The sequence below is a fragment of the Archocentrus centrarchus genome, chromosome 17, assembly GCF_007364275.1.
Source record: "Archocentrus centrarchus isolate MPI-CPG fArcCen1 chromosome 17, fArcCen1, whole genome shotgun sequence".
NCBI classification, from domain to species: domain Eukaryota; kingdom Metazoa; phylum Chordata; class Actinopteri; order Cichliformes; family Cichlidae; genus Archocentrus; species Archocentrus centrarchus.
In genome coordinates this window covers 17,386,383-17,408,506 of record NC_044362.1, presented here as the reverse complement: position 1 = coordinate 17,408,506, position 22,124 = coordinate 17,386,383, and the positions used below count along the sequence as shown (strand labels likewise).

General features: G+C 41.2%; 3 protein-coding genes across 7 annotated transcripts in view; 1 reads left to right on the top strand and 2 right to left on the bottom strand.

The window, feature by feature from the left end:
• Positions 1 to 336: 336 nt before the first annotated feature.
• On the bottom strand, positions 337 to 7,576 carry itm2cb (integral membrane protein 2Cb). The gene is made up of 8 exons (XM_030752269.1): positions 7,365 to 7,576; positions 7,166 to 7,280; positions 5,165 to 5,435; positions 3,087 to 3,224; positions 2,782 to 2,973; positions 2,581 to 2,691; positions 2,264 to 2,414; positions 337 to 1,570 (listed from the first exon to the last, which is right to left on the bottom strand). The coding sequence occupies exons 3-8, from the start codon at positions 5,249 to 5,251 to the stop codon at positions 1,479 to 1,481; spliced, it is 771 nt and encodes a 256-aa protein (XP_030608129.1). The 5' UTR covers positions 5,252 to 5,435; positions 7,166 to 7,280; positions 7,365 to 7,576; the 3' UTR covers positions 337 to 1,478.
• Positions 7,019 to 8,755, top strand: hes6 (hes family bHLH transcription factor 6). Its single transcript, XM_030752270.1, has 4 exons — positions 7,019 to 7,291; positions 7,376 to 7,462; positions 7,578 to 7,659; positions 7,990 to 8,755. Exons 1-4 carry the CDS (start codon positions 7,214 to 7,216, stop codon positions 8,394 to 8,396), a joined length of 654 nt encoding a protein of 217 aa, XP_030608130.1. The 5' UTR covers positions 7,019 to 7,213; the 3' UTR covers positions 8,397 to 8,755.
• Positions 8,756 to 10,677: 1,922 nt separating this feature from the next.
• Positions 10,678 to 22,124, bottom strand: part of per2 (period circadian clock 2) — a 30,815-nt gene continuing 19,368 nt past the window's right edge. For 2 of the 5 annotated variants that reach the window (XM_030752767.1, XM_030752768.1), the window contains exons 11-24: positions 21,943 to 22,096; positions 21,669 to 21,783; positions 21,255 to 21,398; positions 20,739 to 20,829; positions 20,426 to 20,606; positions 20,031 to 20,155; positions 19,628 to 19,834; positions 18,019 to 18,282; positions 16,347 to 17,233; positions 15,894 to 16,010; positions 14,410 to 14,605; positions 14,004 to 14,130; positions 12,643 to 12,793; positions 10,678 to 12,556 (exon numbers count right to left, since the gene is read on the bottom strand). In XM_030752767.1, the coding sequence (XP_030608627.1) occupies positions 12,380 to 12,556; positions 12,643 to 12,793; positions 14,004 to 14,130; positions 14,410 to 14,605; positions 15,894 to 16,010; positions 16,347 to 17,233; positions 18,019 to 18,282; positions 19,628 to 19,834; positions 20,031 to 20,155; positions 20,426 to 20,606; positions 20,739 to 20,829; positions 21,255 to 21,398; positions 21,669 to 21,783; positions 21,943 to 22,096 (2,936 nt within the window). In that variant the 3' untranslated portion in view covers positions 10,678 to 12,379. The remainder of the gene's footprint in view (positions 12,557 to 12,642; positions 12,794 to 14,003; positions 14,131 to 14,409; positions 14,606 to 15,893; positions 16,011 to 16,346; positions 17,234 to 18,018; positions 18,283 to 19,627; positions 19,835 to 20,030; positions 20,156 to 20,425; positions 20,607 to 20,738; positions 20,830 to 21,254; positions 21,399 to 21,668; positions 21,784 to 21,942; positions 22,097 to 22,124) is intronic. The other 3 variants (XM_030752771.1, XM_030752769.1, XM_030752770.1) reach the window with 3 other exon arrangements.

The window sequence follows — 22,124 nt, the reverse complement described above, 5'->3', positions numbered from 1 at the left end:
CATGACCTTAAATTATAGCTGACCAAATTACAAATAACATTATTCAACTGTTCTCAATCAGAACAGCATCAAATCTTAGTTTTCAGTTTTGAAGGTAAATAACCTGAAGAGATGATGTCATGTAATTGATAACAGCACTGCAGATTAAAGCTTTCAGACGTAATCAGGCTATCTTTGTTCCATTTATGTAAAGCCACAAAAGACAGTGTCGCTTCGTTTTTCTATCCCTTCTCTTGATCAGTATTGCTCAGACAATCTCCAACCGAGCTAACCCACAACCTATACAGTGATTATGAGCCACCGAAACTGTTGTGAAGAACATGCAAAACAAGATCAAAAGTTTGATCATTTATTCTTAAAGCAGCAAGATTTAACAAGAAAAATTGACTGTACAGCAAAATACAGTACCGAAGACAGTGAAATATGAACAGATTTCACAGATCCCTCTCGCGCAATAGAAACAGATTTGCTCTGGCTTATACATCAGACAGACACCCCAAATCTTTTTTTTTTTTTTTAAAGTTGGGACAAATCAACATCAGAGAACATCATAATGCCAAGAAAGGAAAGACTGGTAAATGGCAAGAGCTGAAGACAACAGGCAAATCTGAGTGAAGAAGAGGAAGAGCGAGACAAAATGAGTTTTAGCCTTTGATATAATCTACAGTAAGTGATCTAGACTATAAAGCATTCTTTATAAATTATTCATACATCCTTAAAACCAAGCTTGTAGCATCACTGACTGCAGACTTTGGTTCCTTCTGTCATTCTACAGCACTGCTACTAATTACAGTCTAAAGCCATTTATATCCAAGGAGTACGAAAGTGTGAGAAGAACGGAAATAAAAAGGCAAACAGGAAAGAAATTATCCACAAAACAAGTTGATTTCAGATAAAAATCGATGCATGTAACAATATGAAATTAAGGAGAAAATCAATTTACAGTATATATTGCTTAGGAACAATCAGTTATATACACCACTCATTATGATATCAACCAGCAAATTAATATCTTAACTACATGAGGTATGTTTTGCCATCTTCTGACATTCAAAAACAAACAACCCCCCACTGCCCAAAAAAATTAAAAAAAAAAATAAATAAATAAATACAGACAAGTATAAAATGAAATGAAATCAAAACCATTGATGTAAATGTCACAAACTTACACAGGTTAACATCTTCTGCACAATATGACAAGCTACAGATAAATCTAAACACGTCTATAACATCATCCAGGTATACATTTAAATTAAAAAAGACACTAACATAGTACACGAACATTAAAAATAAAGGGAAAAAAAAAAAAAAAAAAGAAAAAGCCTCTTAAAGTTTAGACAAAATCATCCAAACTGGAAGTGAAACTCAAACAACGAGACAAAGGCTTGCTCTTAAAGTGCAGTTTAACGCTTAAGGAATTCAAGAGGTATGGTTTAAATTGGCTTCAGTGTTGGATGGCTGTGATTTCCACCTCAGATTTAGAACCGGTCACAGATGACAGTCTCGACCACAAAAGTGTTCTCAAAGTGGCGTATGTTGTGACACTTCTTAGTCTCACGCCTTTCAATACCTGGAAGAGAAAAGCAAGATGCATTTAGAAAATCTGTACCGAAAGCGGACATTTATTCATCTGGCTTCTGCTGCTACTGTGCCTACAATGTCCATTTTGAATCAGCAATAGTGATCCCCACAAATCACGTCCATATATGTACTCAGGGGGAAGTTTGCTGCATCATTTCTGAAGCTCTCAAACCAATCAAAGGCAGCGACGACAGAGATATCACTCATCCGAATCACAAACACCTCCACAGTGTGTGTGGATGTGTCCACTGCACTACAAGTGACTCACATAGCAGGAAGTTCCCAGGCTGAGCCCACACAAACACATGATAATCAGGCTCCCAGGCTGGTACAGCAGCACGTTACACTGCAGACACACTGTCTCAAGTGTTCACAAGGAAGACCCTATATGGTCCTGGTTGTATTTGCTTTTTGTCACTCTCTCTTTGTTCCTACACACCAAATCTGGACACTGGATTCCCTGTGACTCAGTGGAGGAACATCTTCCTCCTCAGGTACAGAGTTTACACCAAACCAGTACACGTCACATCACTCAGCATCTCATAAGAGCTGGTGTGAAAAGAAAAAAAAAAAAAAAAAGAGGGTGGCAAAAAGCGGAAGTGATCCAGCACATGTCACTACATGATTTAGCATTTCATATAGCCTGAACAGACTGGAAAAGGAAGCGAATGTGTTAACTCACGTTGGCGCTGGCTGCGACGTTTGAGGCGGTAGGTTTCTCTGCCGTAACAGAGCCTGTGAATGAAGGGGCCCAGCTGCCTCATGTTCCTCACCCTCCCCGTCACCACCATCTCCTCCTGGATGATGTACGTCTGAGGAAGGTATGTCCCTCTCTGTGGCAAAGAGACACAAATGAATCACTCGACTGATCTGTCTGTGGGAGGAACGCTGCCAACAGGAAAGTGGGAACACACTGTCCTTCACTCTCAGACAGCCATTTATCTCTTACAATGCGTTTACAACCAGTGGAATGAACAGCTAATGCACTGCGTGTCTCACCTTGACATTGACGAGCAGCTCCCACAGGTTGCGTGGTGGCATCACTAAGGTCGTGTTCAGCTCGGTGATGTAGCATTTGTCCAAGGCGATGTCATGATAAGCTGTGAGGCCCTGGAATGAAGAAAGACATAATGTTATGCTGCAATGAAACACTTACAAGGAAGTGTAATAAAAGGAACACACGTGAACGCAAAAACCTACCCTCTGAAAGTCGTGGATGATATCGGCAGGATCGCTGCCACCAAAACGTGGCACGGGTACGCTGATCTGCTCGTAGTTGTCGTCAAGGTAGATGCCGACATTTTCCTCGAGTTCTTGCCGCCCCCTCAGAGGAGCGTACACCGAGTCCTCGAAGATAACCCGACAGTGGAACAAGCTGTCTTCTGGAATCTGCTAATGGGATGCAACAGAGCTGTGTCAGCATGTGTCATTTACCGGAGGCTGCAGGATTTTTACCCACTGCGCTCAGGATGTAATGTAAGAAAAGAGGGGTACTGCTGACTAACCTGAGGTATATAGTAGTGGCGATAGATAAAGACAGATGCCAACACCAGTCCTAACAGAAAAACCGCCAGGCCGAAGGCGAGGCAGCACAGGCCGGTTGGAAAAGGCTTCTTGGGCCTGACTGGATGAACCGTCTGCCCCTGTAAAGAGAAAAGCAGACTGGTTAAACGGCAGGTCAGTGTCAATAAGGAAAAAACTTTATCCTATACCTTGGATCTTTCTGATGGCGCTGCTTGATAGTGTGTGAAAGTTTTACTTTCATGGCACAGATCATTATTTAGTTCTTCATCTCATGTTTTAAGTATTGTATAGTTTAAATGATAAACTGCAACTCTGAATCTGTTGTGAACTGTGCAAAATATTTGTATGTAGATCTGAAGTGAACCTCATCCATCCCTTCTGATGTGGTACTGATGGCGGCAATATCCACTCACACTCCTTTACTTTCGTACCCCAAACCCAAATTGTAACAGAGCTAATTTTGATTAAAAGAGAGTGCCAAGTCGAGATCTGGTAGACGTACGACGGACATGAATAAGGCATGCCAGATGCCCACCCACAGTCTCTCAGTCAATCTGCTGCCTCTCCCTACTACTGTTGCTATGGTGAGCGGAAGCAGGCTCTGACGAAGATGCTGGCACGTGGCCGTCTGGGTCTATTCTTAGAGGCCTACTTCCACGCTCCATATTTGCAGATATTAAGTCTCAGCTCCCTCTGCGGTTGTTAAAACGAGGACAGTTGCGTGGAGCAGGAGTCCCTCGGCAGAGGCGGGCGTATTAATAGATCTACACACATTGGCTCTGACGCCTAGCCTACCATAGCAGCCAATGAAAATCCACACAGCCTTTCACATCCTTCTGTTGACGTAACGAGCATTGGTAAAAATGTGTTTGCTGAAGTGATAGGTGCGTCATCTGTACAGTGTGCTGGGGTGGGGTGGGGGGGTGAGCCTTACAAAGGCGAACATCCATTATGTGCCAAATATCTAATTATGTTCAACTCTGGGGAAGAGGTACAGAAAGGAGGCTAAGAAAAGCTGGTGACAGATCTGACTTCCTAATCAGTTAACGCAGTTTCAAACCAACCAGACTAAATTCTGACCTTACACGAGCAAGATAAAAATCTGTCTGAAAAATATACCTAAGATGTTGTGGTTGAGAACTGGAGCCTAAAAGTGTTGCAGAGCTGACACTATTACACAGCTGAACTCCCTGACTTTTTGAAATACAGTCAAAAATTTTCCTTTTACCTGCTCAGTTCTTTTTCTGTTCACTGAAAGCAGGAGCCATGAAACAGCTAAATCAGTCACAACTTTTTATACTGCTACTTTCAAGAGGGTTAAGCTGCCTTTATACAATACTCACACACAACACACACTTTCCTCCTGGATCACTACCACTCATTCTCGCTACTCTCAGGCGCTCTCTGCAGGATACGCGTGGTATAACACCTTGTGACATTACAGACTGGTGCAGTCCCCACATCTGACAGCTCTATTGTTTTCCTCACAGCGACAAAAGCTTAAACAAACCCGAGGCTATCTGTACGCTAATAGTGAGAAGGCTGGCATTTTATTTTACACACGCATACTTTATGAACAACTTCGTGAAATGGTGTTCAAATTTCTGCTAACTGCACACACAAACACAAGACTGCCATCTTCTCCAGCGTCTCCTGGCTGTGGCTAAACAAGGTGATGTAATACCAGCATCCCATAGCAGGGATTGTACGCAGTGTTGGGGCTGTTCCCTTGTTGTAATATCAATGCACGATAAAACTTTTTGGGGTCAGAAATACTACCCTTTAGTAGCCTTTAAGTTTATAGATAAGGTTGTAATTACATAAAAAACAAAAAACAAATGCAATATAGCATTTTAAGCAATTACTGGCTTTCTTTATAATCATGTTAATCACATAAAATCAAATCCCATGGACAAAGAAATCAAAACTAATTACATTAAACTTCTGTTGTTTTTTATAAGCTTCAACCTATGCAGAAGTAAAGCTTATTCTTGCAACAATGAGACAAAAGACAAATGCCGCAGCATGAAACAAAGAAAGACAAAGTAGGCAAACTCACGTGAGCCTGAGGAAAGATGATCTTGTCCTCATCGTTGTCTTTTTCTGGCTTCTGCGCCGACACTGGCTGGAAAGTGATCTTCACCATGTCTGTTTGTTCAGTGTGTGCTTGCTTTGTCTCCTGTCTGATTCAGTACGCTGGTTTCGTCCACCGGACCGGGAAGATTATATAGTGCCGGACCAGGCTCGCCCCCGGGGCTCGGTGACCTCAGAAGAGCGTCTTCTCTGACGAACAAGCACTGTGTGGGTCTCAGGGAAAAGCCGCCTCGCCGCTGTCAAAATAAGAGCCGCTATCGGGCTTCAACTTTTAAAAAAACGTTAAAAAATAACAGATTGTGCCCTTACTTGCTTCCTGGTGAGTATACCTAAACGTTTAAAATGGCTTAGGTAGAAAAAACATTAATTATACCTCAGCTTTAGGAATATTAGACTACCACGTGCCCTTATTTTGAAGGCAAGCGCCCAATATGGAAGTGCTTTCCGTATTTTATTTAAAGCTGAATCTTCTATTCTCAATGTTCTCAACACTATCATCCGGAAATATTGTGATGTTTCAAATTGGCTGATCCAACTACTATATTGCAATAAAGTTATCAATAGGTCAGCACTACTTAGTAGTAAGAAAAATAATGCTGTTCACTTATTCATGGGCTCATCAATACATACAGTGTCCCACAGGATAATTGTGTATGACTTGGTTAATGTGTAATATAATGTAATTTAGCCTTTAGTGTAGTATAAAACTGAATGTGGTTACAAAGTGGGGTTTAAGGCAGACTAAGTACTTGTATTTTGCATAAAACAGGCTTGATGTCATGAATACTTTTCAAATATGCACTGCAATATTCAATTTATTTCATGTTAAAGTCACTTCAGTCAAGTCCGCCTATACAAGTACATGTTTCACATGTGCTAATCAGTAATTCATGCACATTTTTACAGTCATGCTGTACATACAGCTCTCATCTCCCCATCTCAGTTGTCATTACAGCATCTATGAGTCATTACAGGCATAAGCACACAGCAATATATTAAACAATATAGGAAATCTGAGTAGATAGTCAATGATAGAAGCATATTCTGAAAAGGTTGCAAATCACACCACAGCAGAATGAAATCATAATGCAGCAGAGATGATCTACTTTTTCCACAGTGCCATCACTGTTTTCAAGGCTTGTTCACTTAAAGAGGCTCCAGATTCCTTATACATCAGAATAATTTATTTGGTAAGTGTTGCCCAGTTTGTACCTATGTGCCCCTTGTACTCGGGATAATGCTTCACAAGCTAAATTTAAAAAAAAAGAAAGAACTAATGAATCTGGGAAGTGGCAAACATGGCCTACAGTCACGGGTAGGCTTTAAAAAACAACAAATTGTCAGCTGTGGCTCAGATGGTAGAGGTCAGTCCTCGGCTCCTCCAATACACATTGTCAAACATCTCCTTGGGCATGCTGAACCCCAAATAGCCCCTGATACGTCCATCAGGGTGTGTGTAAATTTTCGAAAAAGTGCTTAGGCACAGAGAAAAGCACTGTATACGTGTGTGACTGGGTGAATGAGACTTGTAGTCTGAGTGCCCAACTTGAGTAGGAAAGGTGATATGTAAGTAACAAAATTTAGTACATAAAAGAAACTATAACTATGGTTTTGTTTTACTTGTCCAGCATAAAACTGCTTTTTTTTCATCCACAATGAAATAAAACCTATTTCAGAGTTGCTGATGTTATCTTTGCACCCTTTTTGTTCACATTTTGCACGCTTATGTCTACATGCTGCTCCACATTGCTGTGGCAAAACTTAAAGAGACCACATGTTGGGGGGGGGGGGGGGGGGCTGCGCATCCTCGTCGCCCGTTCACCTATTCACATGCAAATTAACCGACATACAGGCTGCACACAGGGCACCCCCCCTCTCCGTGCGTTCTGCCGCAGGGATCCCCCCGGCCATCTGTCCCACTGACGGCCCTCTAACGGCTCTTTGGATTATACACCAACCAACCAACCTCCAGTCCAGTTGGCTCCTGGCAGCGCCTGGGTTAAACTCCACCAACATGGCCCCCATCAGCAGCAGCAGCACAAACGGCCAGGACAGAGTGGATGACTGCAGTGGGGTCAGACCTGACAGAAAGGTAGGAGCCCATATGAGCACTCAGCACGAGTATTCATGCTTTTAAAGGGGGAAAGAAACTCCATTGTTCTTACTGTTTTGGCAGATAAGGAAACCTCTGGTTGAGAAAAAAAGAAGGGCTCGCATCAATGAAAGTTTACAAGAACTGCGAGTTCATATCGCCGACGAAGACGTAAGATGATTTAATTTATGTAGCGCTGTTGCTCAAGAAAAACTAAACCCATTGGTGAGCTACGGCTAAGCTAGCTTGTGTTGCCAACGCTTGTTGCTGATGTTTGTTGCTGCAGTTACAATCAAAGATGGAGAATGCCGAAGTGTTGGAGATGACAGTGAAACGAGTGGAAAACATTCTTCAGAGGCGGACTCATGGTAAACATTTCATATAAACCTTATTTACCTTTATTTACGTGAGAGTACGGCGTTGAATCTAAGTTCAGTAAAAAAAATAAAAAAAAATAAACGTAAACAGAAATGCAGTGTACAAATCATTCATCCGCCAAGCGATATAGTTCTTTTTTTTAACTAGTCAACTACTGATTAATTCATTACTGTTAGCGGATTAATATTTTAATCAACTGTGCTGTGGCAGCCACAGGTGCGCTTCGACTGTGGTTTAGCCAATCAGAGCACAGAGAGTCTGTTAGTAATTGAACGATAGAAACTAGCATTTAACGGTCGTTTCCATCTGTCCGTCTGCAGAGGCGGAGGTTTTAGACCGGGAGGCCTGTGAGCGGTTCGCTGCCGGTTACATCCAGTGTATGCACGACGTCCACACATTTGTGTCCAACTGCCCAGGGATTGACCCAACAGTGGCTGCGGAGCTGCTGAAACACCTTCTCGAAAGCATGCCACTAAACAACCACGACTGCCACCGGGATATGCTCCGGGACACCGTCGCGGACAACCCCGGTACTTGGCCCCAGTTTGAGAGCATTCACACAACCCTTGTGTCCCCGGCACCCTCTGTCACCTACAGCGATGACCTCTGCTCTGACCTGGAGGAGACCGACTCAGAGCAAAGCCAGGTTTCTTCTTCAGAGGAGGCAGACGGCCAAGACATAATGCCTTGCATAACTTGCTCTAAGGCTTTGTGGAGACCGTGGTAGACTATTTAAAGCGGAGCATGGTGTTTATAGCCAATGTAATAGCTTGTTAGGCTCTGGGATAGACCAACACTGCTGGAAAAGGCATCAGATAAACTATTTGTAAAGATATTCTCAGTAAAATATAGTAATTACATAGTAAAATATGTAATTAAATATTTTTGCAGAGCTTAGTGACCTTTTTCGGCCTGCTTTTAGTAATGGGGTATATGCATGATGTAAATATGTACTTGTTCAAAATAATTGTTGTATAGGAAGTAGACTCCACCAGAAATGCACTGTCTCTGTCTGTGTGTGTATAAATTATTTCCTGTTTAGAATCTGTTAAACTATTTAAACATTTCAATTGACTGTTAGTAGGCTACCTCATCTAACTTAAGTTTAAACTTTTTAATAAATGAATTAAAAAAAAAAAAAAAGACTTGTACTCCATTTGTGCAGCAGACTCTTCAGGGGAAAAAAAAGCCTCATTTCACACACAAGGATCCCACTAACCACCCACCCACTGCTGTTTCCAAGATATTTGTTATTACTCTGCAATTGTGGGCCATTTGTGTGCATAAGCTCTCCAAGATCCCTTAGCACGTCGTAGGCATTTGTGAGGTGTGAAATGAGTAATCCACTCACTCCCTCCTTATATAGTCCTGGTTGAGAACTTGACAAATGGAATTTATAACTCTGCTTGACTTCAGCTTTTTCGTGTTTTTTAAATAACGTGGGCACATAACCTGCACAGTCATGACTCTGGAATAAGTTTGGCTTTGTATTGCGGTATGATATCTAACAAACTGCGCGGCGCACACGACTGTAGAAACGTGCACATAATTTAGGCCTGTAAAATCTGCACGTCAATTCATAGCAGCGGGTTATTTTGAAGTCTGCTAGTGCCACTGTTACAACTTACCTGTTCTCAGACATCACTTATGTGGTCTTGGTGAGAGCCACAGACAGTGTTCTGCATCTGCACCACCAGTTCCTGCAGCTATACATGAATAAGAAAAGCCAGCAGTCTCAAGACAAGTCTGTTCATATGACACGTGTGTCACGTCTTTACACCCCCCCCCCCCCCCCCCCCTCCAGTTTAGAGAGCACTGGTGAAATGAGTAGAAAAGCTTAATATACCGTGCACTGATTTACGGTAGAGCCCCCCCCCCCCCCCCCCCCCCCCCCCCCCTTTAGAATACAGAATAGTAATTAAACAGAGGCGCTGCAATCAGGTCCGGTTTTGAGATGCTTTAAAAAATGTTCTTGTTATTTCGACCTGCTACGAATGAGAGCGAAACACTGCTGTATTAACTACCAAACGGTGTGTGCCTACTGCATATTTATTAGGCCCCCATATTAAACTGTCACTGGTAAGATAAGACTTTTACGCTTTAAATAAAAAAGGCGAAATTACATTTCAGTGTTGCTACTTTAGTTGATATCAGTTTCCTCAAGTTAAAAAAAAAAGTCAATAATGATCACAATTCAGTAGAAAGTTTTGCATATTCACTTTGATACACTACTAAACAACGATTCATAACTTCTAGCTATTCTTATTATTCCAACTGAACTTGATGTACCGGGAAAAAAAAAAGATCCCCGAAGGTGGAGACAGCCGCTGCAGCAGGGGATCTTTTTTTTTTTTTTTAACAAACTTGTTTCACACCTTGTACTCAGCTTGAGGTGTGAATAAGGGTCCCTTTGATCAGGAGGATGTGCCCGTCTGCAGAAGTCTGTTGTTTCAGTGATCGGGCAGACAGACATTTGCATTACGAAGGTAAAAGTCAGGATTTCGGGACAGGGAAGTTTAAACTTTAGGCATTTTCTCTAAAATTTCAATTTGTGTAAGAGGCTGCAGCCGGGGTGTTTCCCCCGTGTACATACTGTATAATAAAAAAATATGTAAATTACCTAAATGTATTCATTATGTAGAATGGCACGTTGTATATAAATTATATTACTGGATCATTGCAACTACTGAAGATTTTAAATATTGCTGGGTAGCTTGATCTATAATGATGCAATTTATTTTTTAATAAATTGCATCATTATAGATAGTATTATTATAGTAGTATGGAGTCCCAAATACAATATTTGGATCCAAAAGTAGAAGTGCATTAAACCTATCCTTCAATAATTTACTGAAGTAAATATATTAGGTTATATTCCTACTGTTCCTATCCATGCACTCATTCATGTCAGGTATTGCAAGTTTAAGCCTAATTCAATGGCATTGGTGGGGTGCACAGAGGTCACTCCTTTTGCTGAATTGATAAAGAAGCTGCAGGACACACTTGGCTTTAAGTTATGCAACATTTTTATTTTGAGAAAAGTTACCAAACTGAATAATTTCCTTTGAAAAATAAGAAAGAAGCAAAAAAATAAAGGTGTATTATGTCAGTGTCTGTTTAGAGACCAAAAACACAAATTCAGTAAACGTTCAAGTTCCCAAGGAGACTCAAACTACAGCATGGACTTCAAAGTGAAGGAGCCACCTGACACGTGTAATAACCCTAACATCTGAAGTGTTTTGTTCTGAACAGTAAAGAGCTTCAGTCTGACGCTCAGGATGCTCCTTTCCTTGTTTATGAGGGCAACATCAGACCACGTCGCACATCATGCAGCACACTTCAAAACTGGGGAAACCACAATAATCTCTTTACAATAACCACCCACCATAAACATACAGTTTGGTACTTTTCAGTGATGAGAGGCTTTCCTGATGTTGATTACGCACTTCACATTTTCAAAATAGAGCTTACAATAAATATTAACCCTTTTTGGTCTCATTTGCTTTTTAAACTGTATTTTTAAAATATAACTTAAAAACATATGGACTTGTTTACACAGAAACAGTTATTTTATGTAAAAATATAGCCTATATATATGCCTAGAGCCAGAGTGTTGCAAACACTAATATTAGCTTCAAAATACATTAAATGATTTCTTTAAAAGAGGCTTTTAAAAAAAACAAAAATGTCAGTAAAAGTTTCACAGCTGAAAAAAAAAAGCTGATTTTCAAAAGAAATGGAAGCTGGGTTTGGTAACCTGTCACAAAGGCAGCGCCAAATGATGAGCGAAAGAAAACATACAAATTTGAAATGAGATAAAAAAAATGCATGAAATTATGTGACAAGAAGGGTGGATGAGTAAGTGTTGCATACGTGCCTTACATTTCCACATTTCCTCAGTGCAAACTCAACCACCTCCATCATTTTGGATCAACAATGCAAGGTACTTGCAAATTTCCAGGTAATGCTACATTGGACATCTTTCCCCACTACATATACTATATGTTTGACTGTCGGGGACTGAATTCCTCCAAGAGACAATGTGCATCAGCAGAATAAATAGCAGACCCACAGGAGTCCCATTTAAATTCTTCATCCAGCCCACAAAGTACACTTGTGTTTATTTGGTGCTTGATGTGGATGAATGACAGAACTGACAGAAGCTGACGTAGAGTGGTGCCGTCGTAACTAAGGAAACGCTGCAAAATACTGAAATTGTTGAACACAGCAGAGCCACTGAAAGCGGCCCCCCCAGCTGACTGATGTTTGTTTGACCTCTACTGTGCTGACTGACATATCAGCACACTTTCTTTTTCCCTTATTGGGCTCTGTTCCCTGTAATGAGTCTATAAAACACTTTAAAGCCACACATGGCAACATGCTACAAAGAGATGATGACAATATAAACAGGTGCAGTCTTTAGAGACAGCAATCCCCCCCCCAAGCAACAATATGGTGAAGGACTTAAAGTACATTAAAATATAATGTCATGTCATATCTACTACATATATTCACATTCTACAAAAGTCTTGATTGTATTATCCAGTTTTTTTTTTTTGCTGGCATCTACACAGGAATACCTCACAAAACAGCGAGAGAGAAACAGTAAGAGCACATTTAAAGCTGGTCCCTCTTCAAAGGCTGCTTTTCACAGCTCTGAAGAACAACAGGCCAGTGGCTAAAAAAGTCACTCTGGAAACCTCGAGAAGTTTAATGTCCCGCTGTCTGTGTCTGAGATCCGGAGCCCGAAGGAGAGTCGTGGCAGGATGTGTCAGTAGGGTCTGAGGGCTGGTAGCCGACCTCCCCCGTCTCACATTCACCGAGGTCTAGGTCTGACTGATCCTCTGCTGCTGCAGCCTCTGATGCATCATTACAGCAGGAGCACATCTGGAAAACATGCCCAGGTGTAAATGAGGTGTTAAGGTTATAAGAGCAGTGTGTACACATGATCTGAAACAGGTATTTAATTCTACCTTGACATCTATGGCTTTGGGTAGACCTCCCTTCTTGATCCAGGGGTGGACCTCTATCAGCTCCTTCTTCTGCTCCTCAGAGAAGCGTGGCTGGCTCTTCTGCAGCAGCCTCAGCTTCTCTTTGTCCTCTCTGAGCACTTTTTCAATATTGCTGCAGACATAAGCAAACACACAGACATGATCACATTCAGGAGACACATCTGACAAACACTCAGACATTGGAAGCTTTGTTATTACTTTTATGTAAAAAGGGGAAAAAAAGTCACCAGTGATCTACAGTCATTAGCCAAAATAGCTTTTATTGTCAGGCTCCTCACACACACAAGGTAGCATATGTGTCTTATTGTCAGGCTGCCATCTGGTGGTCAAAAATCTCACTGCAATCATCACACTTTGAGCCTGTCTTTCAGGATTATAAAAACAAAGTATGATAGGTCTATACAAGGCTCCCACTGGGAAGATGGCTATTACTGCAGGTCACTGAGCGTACTGAGCTTTAAAGACCTGCTTTTAGCTTTTTTGCTCCAACAATCAGAAACTCTTTGCAATGCATCATTTAAAAAGCAGCCCTAGCTGAGGACAAACCCTTTAACTTCAGTTTACCTGCACTATTTTACTTGATTTGGCTCTGGAATCTTTTTTGAATATATTTTTATTTTATTGTAGGTTCTTTTTATCTAGTTTCTTTTCCATCTGTCTTTTCCCCTTTTACCTTTTCTCTAATTAAAATATATCACTTGGTCTCAAAGTTATACTTAGCAATGGCATATGATTCATTATTTTTGTCTTATAAAGAATAAGATCAGAGCTCCATAGTTTTTAAATAACCCGATGAATCATTTTATCCATAAATTTTTTTTTTTTGAGGGGGGGGGTATAATATTGTTACAGCTTTGTTGCAGTAGAGCTGTTTGGATGTAGGAGATTCAGTGTGCTAGTCAGTGATAAATGTGAAGCGACTTTTACGCTTTTACTTTTACTTTATAGGTTGGGATTAAGTATGTTATCCGGATGCAACGGTCTAAATGTGAGCATGTCAAACAAAATTACTTAACAATTTTAAAAGTCTTCTAGCAAGCTGTTGCTTTCAGGCATCATACACAGTGGCCAGTCTCCCGTGAGTGCACACATACATATATGCTCTGTGTATTACTGAGGTACAGAGGATTTCCTGCTTACCCTTCGCCTTCTCTTACAAACAGTTTGAATAACTATCAAACCACAGTGTCTACAGGGCCATTATCCTACTCCTCACTGGCTGAGCCTGTTCTCTCATTCACCGCGAGGGCAGCTGATAGGTCATCATGACCTTCTCATCTGTGTTAGCCATGAGCAGCCACAGCGGGTCCTGCAGTACATACTTGATGAAATGGTCGCTCTGCTCCATTTCTGTCGGTCTTCCCGCTCTGCAGCCCGGATGACCTTTGACCTTCTGGCTTTGCTGAGATGAGTCCACACTGCCAAAGTATTTACTACTGTTGGTGCTTTCTGAGAACAGTCAAAGAGCAGAGTATTGTTAGAGGGTAAATAAGTGTGCTCCAAAGTTGTTGTTTTTGTTGTTTTTTTTTTTACAAAACATTTAAAGTAAATTCTTTCTTTAAATCTTGTGATTTGCACAGATATCAGCCCTGAGACCTGCCATTGGCCTGTCTATTAATACAATGACATTTACTGTGGAGAGGACAATGCTTATTTGTGACACTCATTTTAAATGTGCTAAATGTTCAAAGGAGCTAAAGACCCTAATAGATAGTAGTGTAGGACTACCTGAGACTCTGCTGGCTGACGTCCTGCCCTCAGATGTTCCACTGTTCGACATCCCACTGGCTGAAGTTCTATAGCCCATGGACCCCGAGGTGGCTGACCCAGTGCCTGAAAAGGAGTCCTCTTGGAGGATAATGTTCAGCATGTCACTGGATGAAGAGTTGGCATCGCTGTTGTTACAATCACCATGTGAGCTTGTCTGCAAAAAACAAAGGAATACCACTTCAGAGGAGCTTGACTTTATAGCGCTTGTCCTCACACTGAAGCATGTCCTCCATCTGCTGCAGCTTTATAATACATGCAGGAGCTGTTTCTCTGGCCGTTTCACATCCTGCCTCAGATGTTAAAGACTCACCTGGGAGCACATTTCTACTTGATCATGAAAATTGTCCCTCTCAGCAACCTGGTATGTTATTGAGATCCTCAGTAACGCACCAGTGTAGTTGATTTATATTAGATACATGATCCTGGTCTTTGTCCAGCTAATTTCAAGTGGGAAACTCAATTCATAAATGGCACCATATATATTATATTTAGAAAGGCAGTACATTGGAAAAATGTGAGCTTATGTGTAACAGAAGATAGCTGCAAACCACTTTTCCCTACTTCCCTGGTTAGATCTTAGTCCAACTACAGAAATGACAATAGCCCCCCCCCACAGTTTAATGCTAAAATAGGTTCCCATAACTGTGGAGGTCCTGCATGCAAAAAAAAAAAAAATTATATATCAGAGTGTATGTGCAGTGGAAAAACACAAAGGTGAACCATTTGGAAGAACATGCAACACCATGTGCACTGTGTGGTAGAAGGAACATCGTGATTTAGGTCATTTGGGGCCTGGAAATAAACCTCCTGCAGAATGATTTTAAATAAAGAATATCTGGATTTTGCAGTCCAGTTAGAGCCCAGAGACACAGAGAATGACCTCAAGAAAGCAATTAAATTCACACATCTTGTGAATCTGGCTGAGCTTAGGAACAAAAGGCCCAAAATGTAGCTGAAAAAAAAAAAAGTGCTTGTCGATCCACAGCTACATTTAAAGTTTCTGCTGCCAGAACATTTCTGATCTGTTCAATGTAACATTTTAGGTTGTTTTTCTTCTGGTACTCCAAATGTTTAAAGATACTAAAAACTGGAATCGTTAGTGTTTTGGTGTTTGTACTGCTCAATTAGATAAATATCGATCCCATTTTATAACCAGTTAGAGCAGAAAACCACACAATTCCAAAGGCTGTGCATATGACTCTGTGCACATACAAAATACTGTCCCATTTTTAACTTCCCCAACAGTGCAGTTGCTTCCAGGTATTATTATGCTTCTTAAAAGGTTTTCATTCTTATGCTTTAGCTAAACATCAGTGTCTACTGAACAGGCAACAATAGTACTCATAATTCATGGAAAGGAAAACAATAACTGTAACAGTTGACGTGGAATTGGGAAGAAATGGGATTTGTAAAGTGTGGAGGTTTTACGATGATTCGCCTACCTCTTTGCTGAAAGCCCTCAGCCTAGAGCACACTTTATCCCAAGACAAATGCTCATAGACACAGGCTGTACCCCCGAAATACAAGGGTCCTGGTGGACCAAGGAGACTGAGAGATGGCTAAAGGGTGTAAGGAATAATAACATGATTAACACACCCTGGGCCACATTTAATCTGAGGAGTTTTGAGTGATTTGACTCTACACATGGTACAGCAAGACAATAGCAAAAACAACATCAGTTTATTTTTATAAATTATTTTGGATAAATCACTGTTATAAAATGTCATTACATCCCACAAATTGAGATGTATCACTTGAACTTCATGGGGGAACATGCCATGGCCTATAAAGGGAGGTTTCGACAGCCCACAGTGTTAAAGCTCATTAACACTGTGGGCTGTTTAATTCAGACAGATTAACAAGGATGGACAGGAGAATTTTTTTTCCTTGTTTACCTGATTCAGCTCCCTCGCCTTAGCCTGGTTGGCACTTGCTCCTTGCGCCCTCTCAGCCGTATTATTCCCTTGTCCTCCAGAGGAGAGCATCGTACTGTCCTGCCTGTCCACACTCAGCTCCAGCTCCAGCAGATTAAGGGGTGAGCTGCAGCGTGACTGGAACAAGCAAGGGGACGCCTGGCCTTCAGCTCTTCCAGACTGTGGCGTTGAGGACCGAGACTGTGCTTCCACAGAGGGCTTCGGGGTTTCCGAGGATGGAGGGACATAGAATGATGGAGTTGAGTTGCCTGCTTGAGGAGTAATATGGCTCTGGGTGTTGAGCTGACTCTGACTGCTGAAGGAAGATGGGAATGGAAAGGCAGCCTGACCAAAAGGCAGTATTTGGGTGGGGAAGACCCCAGTCTCTGCTTGGTACATTGGCTGTTGTGGTGGAGGACCAGGGCCCATTATCGGGTACATGTAATTGGGCAGAACTAGAGCTACAATAGGGGTGACCATTGGGGAGGTGTAGGGAACAGAATGGATGGATGAGGAGCTGGGAGGGGCTTGAGGACCCTGGTTGTCCCTAAAGTCTTGTGGAGTGGCATCTGTCCGTGGAGCTATGGAATCAACTCTGGGGTAAACCTGGAGAGGGTAGCCTGGCATGACGGCAGGATAGGCCATGGGAAAAGCAGACTGTGAGGCTTCAGAGGGGGACCAAGACGTCTGGTTAAGGCTGTAGTTGAGAAGAGGAGGCCGTAGCATTTGCAGTCTGTGGTGTGACACCGTGCTGTCTGAGGACTCCACCTGCTTTGCGCGCTTTGACTTGGTTTTCTTATTCCGTGTACCTCTCCGCGTGGTCGGCTCTGCAAACAGTGCACCTTGTTTGGGTCGAGCAGCAGGTGCAGCTAGACATCAAGGTGGAAAGAACAAAAAAAAAAATCAGTGATTTATTAATTTAAAAAAAAGTGATTATTCTTGAAAATTGTCAGGAAAAAGTTTTCTCGTGCTCTTTGTCAACTTAAATTTATCATTTTGTTTTTTGGGGGAAAATCTATAGTAAAAGACACCTGGGGTCTGGGGACCCCCAGATGTGATAAAATATTAAAAATGTGTATATCTACAGATTTATGACAAAGAAACAAACATGCTGTGCCTTTTATTCCCATCACATGCATTGTAATTATTTAAGCTGAAAGGTATTTTAGGACAAATAGTTCCAGTGGCAGTGAAAAGTAAGCCAGTAAGCTTTCACCCCTAAGAGTGTTCCTGGAGTTTGATTCAAGAGAGCTGGGAATACAGAAACATTGCTGCAACAAAGTCTGACCTAGTGGTTCCCAAAGACTGGACAATTCACTAAGTAACATGATGTGACTAATAGGATAGAAGAGAGTAAAAAAAAAAAAAATCCTTGCACTGCAATAAAAACACTGTACAAATATAAGAGTAATTTGGTTACTGTCACCTATTTATTTTTCTCCTAAAATAATTGACTAATTTGGGGATTTGTTTGAAAACTAGCTTGTCTCTTAGTCTTTTGTAGTCATGTCATCATCTCCCAAGATCCTTAATTAACAGAATTATTCATAAATATAAATAGAGATTGAAAGAGTTATAAATAGACGTGGACGTAAATTACAGTGAGCCAAAATTATCCTTCCTGTGTCAGTATGGGGTTGGTGTTTAGTTGTACCATTGCTGCCAATCTGTTCTTTCTGCCGCTCCAAGTACTCAGAGCAGCTTGCTTCGAGTGGTGAGAGCCTGCGAAGCTCTCTGAAGCGATACAGAAAGGCCTGCTCCTCCTTCTGCGTATGCGCTGCCAGAACCTGCTTGGTCAGCCCCAGTTTCTTGTAGGACTCTTTCTCCTGACTGGGAGGTGAAACTGCAGAGGAAGAAGCTGCAAGATTCTGGCTGGATTCTGCTGCTTCCCCTGTGCCTGGTAGATCCTCTATGATCTCTGCATGAATGACAACAAGAGAGGAACTTTAGAATGCTGTAAAGCAACAAAAGTTGGGACTCTAATGCAACTCAGTGTTTTATCATTAGCAGTGACAAAGAGAAAAGCGATGTAGAGGAAACACTGTAGCAGTCAGTATTGGAACAGAATGGATAGCATAAAAAATGCCTTTAGAGTAAAAAGAGGAAGAAATTTTCAAAGGCTCACACAAGTAGGACCCACTCTCAAACCCAACAGTCTGTAAAGCAACTGCACAGTTCGACACTAACTGTAGTACAACTAGAAGTTAAGTAAGGATTACTCTGACTATAAATCATGCAAAGCTACTCTCCAGTTTAAAAATAAAAATATGCACAAAAATATAACACATGCCCAGTAGACATGTTGGGATTTGGTGCAGACCTCAGTTTATCCACCACCATTAAAAAATAAATAAATAAAAATGCAGTTTTAGCTCCTCTCTTTTTAATCCAGTTTTCCTCTGAATGCCTCTCCTGTGTAAACCAAAAGTTTGAAGAGCAGGTGGGTGGAGCTTCTGTGCACCTGAGGCGAGCGTATTAAAGACATCACCCTCTCGGTGACATCAAGAACCAAGAGTAGAAGAAACTGAAGTAACTCTATCCATGTATCTATCTATATAGAAAATAAAGAAAAACATTATAGGTGAAGTATCAATATCCTTCAAGTTTTTCAAATAGAATGAAAACCACATTTTCAGTTATTTTGTTTTTTTCTGTGTTGGGGACTGTTGGGTTTTCTCTGTAATTATTATATGGTCTTTGCCTTACAATATAAAGCACCTTGAGATGACTGCTTGTTGTGATTTGGTGCTATATAAATAAAATTGAACTAAAATTTTAGCTGCCAAGTACCTGCTGATAAACTACACGCACACACACACACAGACATAAAGCCACATAGATATTAGCGCGTACACATGCAGACTGCATTTACAGTGCTGTGAGAAGCCATTTTCCTCTGATTTCTTCTATTATTGGATATTTCTCACACTGAGTTGTTTCAAATCTTTGAAAGGGAGGAAGAGATTGTTAGATAGCCGAGGTAAAAAAAGCACTAAAAATATCCATAACAATCCATAAAAAAAAAGTTTGTTCACTGTTTTCTACTAATTTGGTGCATCCTGGTTATATGTTAAAGTCACCAATGTCAACCCAAATCGGTGGTTTTTAGTACCTTTGTTGCTTAAATAAAAAAAAACAAACAAGCTGAGCAGTGTGAGAGATTCACGTCTAACCACATTTTGTCCTGTAGCGTTCCAGCATAATAAATATGCAACAATAGAGGGAATCTGGTTGGAGGTAAATACTTTTTCACGTCACTGTACCTGACTCGGGTTGAGGTTTCTTGTCCCCAACATGCACTATGGTGCTACTGTAGCTACACTGGCTGGTTATGGACACCACACTTTCTGGTTTGTTTGGTACGGGTAGGGGCCGCGAAGTGCCCACTACCGCTGTGGCTGCATCAGTGGTCTTTTTGTCTTGATCATCCAAAGCAGAGAGACCAGACTGATCCTTCAACAAGGATGGTTCTGCCAAAGAGAACAGAGAACAGAAACTACTGACAACGAAGCTGTATTGTAAGTCTGATAGAGAAGTTTAAAAGGGAAGAGTGGGAATGCCTTATGAGGCTGTAACTTTGCATAAGAATAAGAGGTCAAAAAAGATCAGAATTATCTTAATTATTAATCATTAATTATTAATTATCGGAAGTAGCGTCACACATACCAGCAGACACCTGCATGCAGTTGGATCCTTTCTGTTTGTCCTCATCTGAGTTTGAGGATGTGGTGTTAGAGAGAGACTGGCATTTCCTCTTCATGGGGATGGGAACATTACAGCTCTCCAAGTACCTAAAGAATTTATCAGTCACAACATCAGTATTTTACCATCAGGTATCATCAGCTAGTTATCTGCACAAGTCTCAAACTTTAAGGTTTTTGCTGAGGTTAGATTTCATTGGAAAAGCCTCTGTTTAATTCCTCACTGTGTTTCAGACAACTAGCTGAACTTCCTCTTTTATCCATTACGTGTTACAGGAATAACGTAGGCTACATAAATTACCCCTACATGGGATGAGCAATGCTAATAGCTGGCATTTTTCCAGTGATTCATCTCTGTACCTGATAACACTGTCCAGGCAGCTGATCTGCTGGTAGGAGTGGACAGTCTGATCATTGAAGGCCAGCTCCTCCTGGAAAGAAGCTCTGCTCTCCTCCATAGTTGACCCCACCTCCCTCCAGTTAACAGGAGCAGCTGAGTTTTTGGGTCGCACCACGGCTTGGCTCTTCTTCTGTACAGATTCTGCAAAAGACAAGTTAGGCATTAGGGTCCAAGTTTAAGAAGAAATTATCACATTTTCGCAATGACTGAACAAATTGCAAGAATTAGCACTGCAGCTTAGCAAATATACAAATAATTCTCAACTGGACTTACTGGCATTGCTTTTCTTGTTGTCTGGCTTGGCTGTCTGATGCTCTTCTCTCTTCTGAAGATGAATTCCTTTACAGATTTCCTGAAAAGTTCGCTGTTAAATAGAAACACAAGAGTCAACTATTTCTAATTTGCTCAAAATTCTCATTCAAAATAATAATAATAATGATAATAATGAAACATTCAGATTAAATCATTCGTTTCAGTAAATATTAAATAATTCTGAGGCTAAAGCAGTGCTTCTTGTATGGCCATGTGACTGGCTTTGAGTCTAAGCTCTGCACAAGGTTACCCAGCCCCATTGCATGTGTACAAATGGCAAATTAAGATCTTATGTATTTGGACCGTGTTTGCTTTGTCAGCTGTGCATACACACATACTTTTGTTTTCATTGTGGAGTTTGAGGGCATTATGTGGAGGATAAACTCACACACAGAATGTGGATGCTACAATAAAATGCCAAACAGTGAACGTGATGCCAGCGTGTAGCAAATAATGCATGATTTATGGTGTACTCACAGGTCTGGCTTTGCCCCTCACTTCCTCTTCTGGTTGATGCATCTTGCTGCTGTAGGTTAGGCTCTCATTGGAGGAGGCCACGTCCAGAAAGTGGTCATTATTGTGCAGACTACCATAGGCACTGGACCCACTGTTATGAACCGGCTGATGATTAAAATAAAAAAAAAAAAAACAGAAGAAAGAGATTAAATAGGCAGAGATAAACAGATTCTGCCAAAGGGAAGAGATGATATTGCACCTAAAATTAATCACTCTCCTTTTTCTTGTTAGCTCTCTAGGCTCTTTTGGATCTTGAAGGTCTCAAGGTTGCTCTTTCTTCCACCTCGTTATGCTTATCTGCATGTATAACCAACTACATTTTTTTCCTTGAGCTTCTAAGATTTTTTTTTTCTATAATTTTGTGTCCTCACTCACTTGTAGCAGGAGCCGATGGATCTGCTCAGTAATTTCCTGGACATCAGAGTCCATAGTCTTCATCTCTCTGACACCTGAGGCTGGGGCCATGAAAATGTCTTCATTAACGGGTCCCCTGGTAGACAAACACATCAGATTAGTTCTCAAAGCAGCTTTGGTATCTGATTAAAAATGTCTACGATTTGGCATACTAAGTTTGTGAAATGTGTTCTAATATTAGTCTAATATTGATCTAGATGCACGTGTCAACTTCTTTTAAATATTTAATACTTACATGCGGACTTTGTGTCTCCCAATAACAAAGGAGACCTTGCGGCTCCAAGGGTTGACAAAACTGGACCAGCTGGTGTCCAAGATGATGTATTCTCCATTTCGTGCACAGAACCGGACGGATGAGTGGTCAAACGGTTGCCCTGCGTACTGAAGGACTGCAGAGGAAAAACAGATTGAGACAGG

Bases quoted from the DNA above. Each gene is read 5' to 3' on its own strand.
- itm2cb (XM_030752269.1), bottom strand. From the start codon at position 5,251: ATGGTGAAGATCACTTTCCAGCCAGTGTCGGCGCAGAAGCCAGAAAAA. The intron at 3,225-5,164 runs GTGAGTTTGCCT...TTCTCTTTACAG, and splicing joins TCATCTTTCCTCAGGCTCAC to GGGCAGACGGTTCATCCAGT. The intron at 2,415-2,580 runs GTGAGACACGCA...TCTTTGCCACAG, and splicing joins AGCTGCTCGTCAATGTCAAG to AGAGGGACATACCTTCCTCA.
- hes6 (XM_030752270.1), top strand. From the start codon at position 7,214: ATGGCCCCCATCAGCAGCAGCAGCACAAACGGCCAGGACAGAGTGGAT. The intron at 7,292-7,375 runs GTAGGAGCCCAT...CTGTTTTGGCAG, and splicing joins GGGTCAGACCTGACAGAAAG to ATAAGGAAACCTCTGGTTGA. The intron at 7,660-7,989 runs GTAAACATTTCA...GTCCGTCTGCAG, and splicing joins TCTTCAGAGGCGGACTCATG to AGGCGGAGGTTTTAGACCGG.